Source organism: Octopus bimaculoides, chromosome 28 (genome assembly GCF_001194135.2).
Source record: "Octopus bimaculoides isolate UCB-OBI-ISO-001 chromosome 28, ASM119413v2, whole genome shotgun sequence".
NCBI lineage: Eukaryota > Metazoa > Mollusca > Cephalopoda > Octopoda > Octopodidae > Octopus > Octopus bimaculoides.
This window is the reverse complement of record NC_069008.1, coordinates 58,734-60,827: the sequence shown is the minus strand read 5'-3', so window position 1 is coordinate 60,827 and position 2,094 is coordinate 58,734. Positions and strand designations below refer to the sequence as shown.

General features: G+C 39.3%; 1 protein-coding gene across 1 annotated transcript in view; it reads left to right on the top strand.

Moving 5' to 3' along the window:
• Positions 1-2,094, top strand: part of LOC106871240 (sushi, von Willebrand factor type A, EGF and pentraxin domain-containing protein 1) — a 59,062-nt gene that overhangs the window by 4,702 nt on the left and 52,266 nt on the right. Inside the window, exon 2 of the mRNA XM_052977713.1 lies at positions 708-761. Coding sequence (XP_052833673.1) covers positions 708-761 — 54 coding nt within the window. The remainder of the gene's footprint in view (positions 1-707; positions 762-2,094) is intronic.

Genomic DNA, 2,094 nt, shown 5'->3' with positions numbered 1-2,094 from the left:
AACACGCGTTTGTATTATTGGCGTGGGTGTACGTATAGCAATGAATGAATGAATAAATAAATAAATAAGAAAAGGGGGCTTTTTTGTTTATTTATTTGATTTTAAAAGAACGCTGAAAGACGGCTCAGTTGTTATTTCCGGTTTCTTGCCCTTTTTCACTATTTATCTTCCTGTCTTAAAACACTGCCATATTTTCACTGCTTAACAACGCCGACATTTGTCAGGCGTAGAAGTAAGGGGACGGGTAGGTATTGCAGACAGGGGTAACTGATAGCTTTCTCAATAGACCCTGTTCTCTTTAACATATTTTTATGGGGGTTTTCCTCTCCTCCCCTTTCGGTTACAAGTGTCTTTTTTAATATTTTATATATATTGCTTGCCGTAAGGAATTTATGTCTGACGAAAGAAGACTTTCTTTCTGTAGAGTTGTGTGGACAACGAATGGTGGTGGTGGTGGTGGCGGCGGGGAGATTCTGAAGTCAATGGGGACAATTGTGCGTGGTTATTTGACCGTGCAGAAATAGCAGCTAGATCTTTCTCATACTTCAGCCTAATTGTTTAACACTTTGCCTACGATGGAAGTCACCATTAACTTCGCTCTCTGCATTCTAAATAAATGCATGAGAGTCACGGTAATTCTCTGCATTATATTCTTAATCTATTGCAAGAGTCATTGTAACTATATGCTATATTCTTAATATATTCAGGAGAGTCACGGCGACTCTCCACAGTATATTCTTAATATAGTGACTCCTCACGCTGTATTCTTAATATATCTATGGGAGTCATTGCTAACTTCCTACGCTATATTCTTAATATACCACGAGAGTCGCCAATCACTCTTCATGCTACCTTAATATATCATTGGGAGTCACTGGTAACTCTCCAAGCTATCTTCTTAATATATCACTGGGAGTCACTAGTGATTTCGTGATATTTTCATTTTCATTAAGCCTCGCGTTACTGTGGTGGATCAGATGGTGACCACACAGAACAATCGTTGGCGTACCGTGTCCCCAAAACATGTACCGAGACTGATAAAAATCAAACATCCAGGCAAACTTCATGGGGTTTGGAGTGATCACTAGTGATGGTGACGTTATGCCTCCCTTCATCTTCCCATACGGCTTCACGCTCAACAGGGAGGCCTACATCAAGTATCCGGGGGAGGTAGTGCTGCCCTGTATCAAGAGAGTGGCTGATGGAAGACCCAATGTCTGGCAACAGGACTCTGCACCCTGCCACACAAGCAGGAGAACCCAATCTTACAACATCGAGAGTTTCTAACTCTTATTTCTTAAGTTTTTCTTCTATGGTATTATATTGAGCCTATATTAATATGTATATATATATATATATATATATATATATATATATATATATATATATACATATATATATGTATATATATGTAGTGGATCTTGCAGACATGAAGTGGATTCGATCCACCACAGCCAAATTTAAATTAACACTGCAACAGAACTTTTCCCACGGTGGAACAATGGTTTTTCTCTGACAGCAGTTTTACATTTTCCCGATGCCTTTAGCTAGGCCGAAATAATGTCTTCACCACTTGACCCTTTCTAACCTCTTCTACTCCACCGAAAGCTAGAATAGAGATAACAAGACCACCAACTAAATCTATTGTTCTCAATGATATGTCTATTCTTCTGGATTGTTATAAAAGCAAGAAACCCCAAGCAAAAAGTTCAGTCACCAGTTGGTGACGACTCAACGAGTTCAGTCACATGGTGACGACTCAATGAGAATGAAGTCTGGCTGACCAGCTAGAACCCTGGCCGGAGGGAGAAATGAAGTTTACTGTCAGCAACTGTGAGACAACGTCCTACAACCTTAAAACTCACACTAGCTCTAATTCTCTTCTCTTACAACATCATTCTATCTCTCTCTGTAATTACTACTAAACAATGAAGAGGACACAAACACAAACTTTGCTTCGCATGCTTTTGGATCTATCAAAAACTGCCCGTAGAGGCAAGGTATTGCAATGTAACGGTAAATACTTCCTTAAAACTTCATGCATTGTCCATCTTTCACATCCTACAACATACCGTTACAGATTTTTATCGTTAT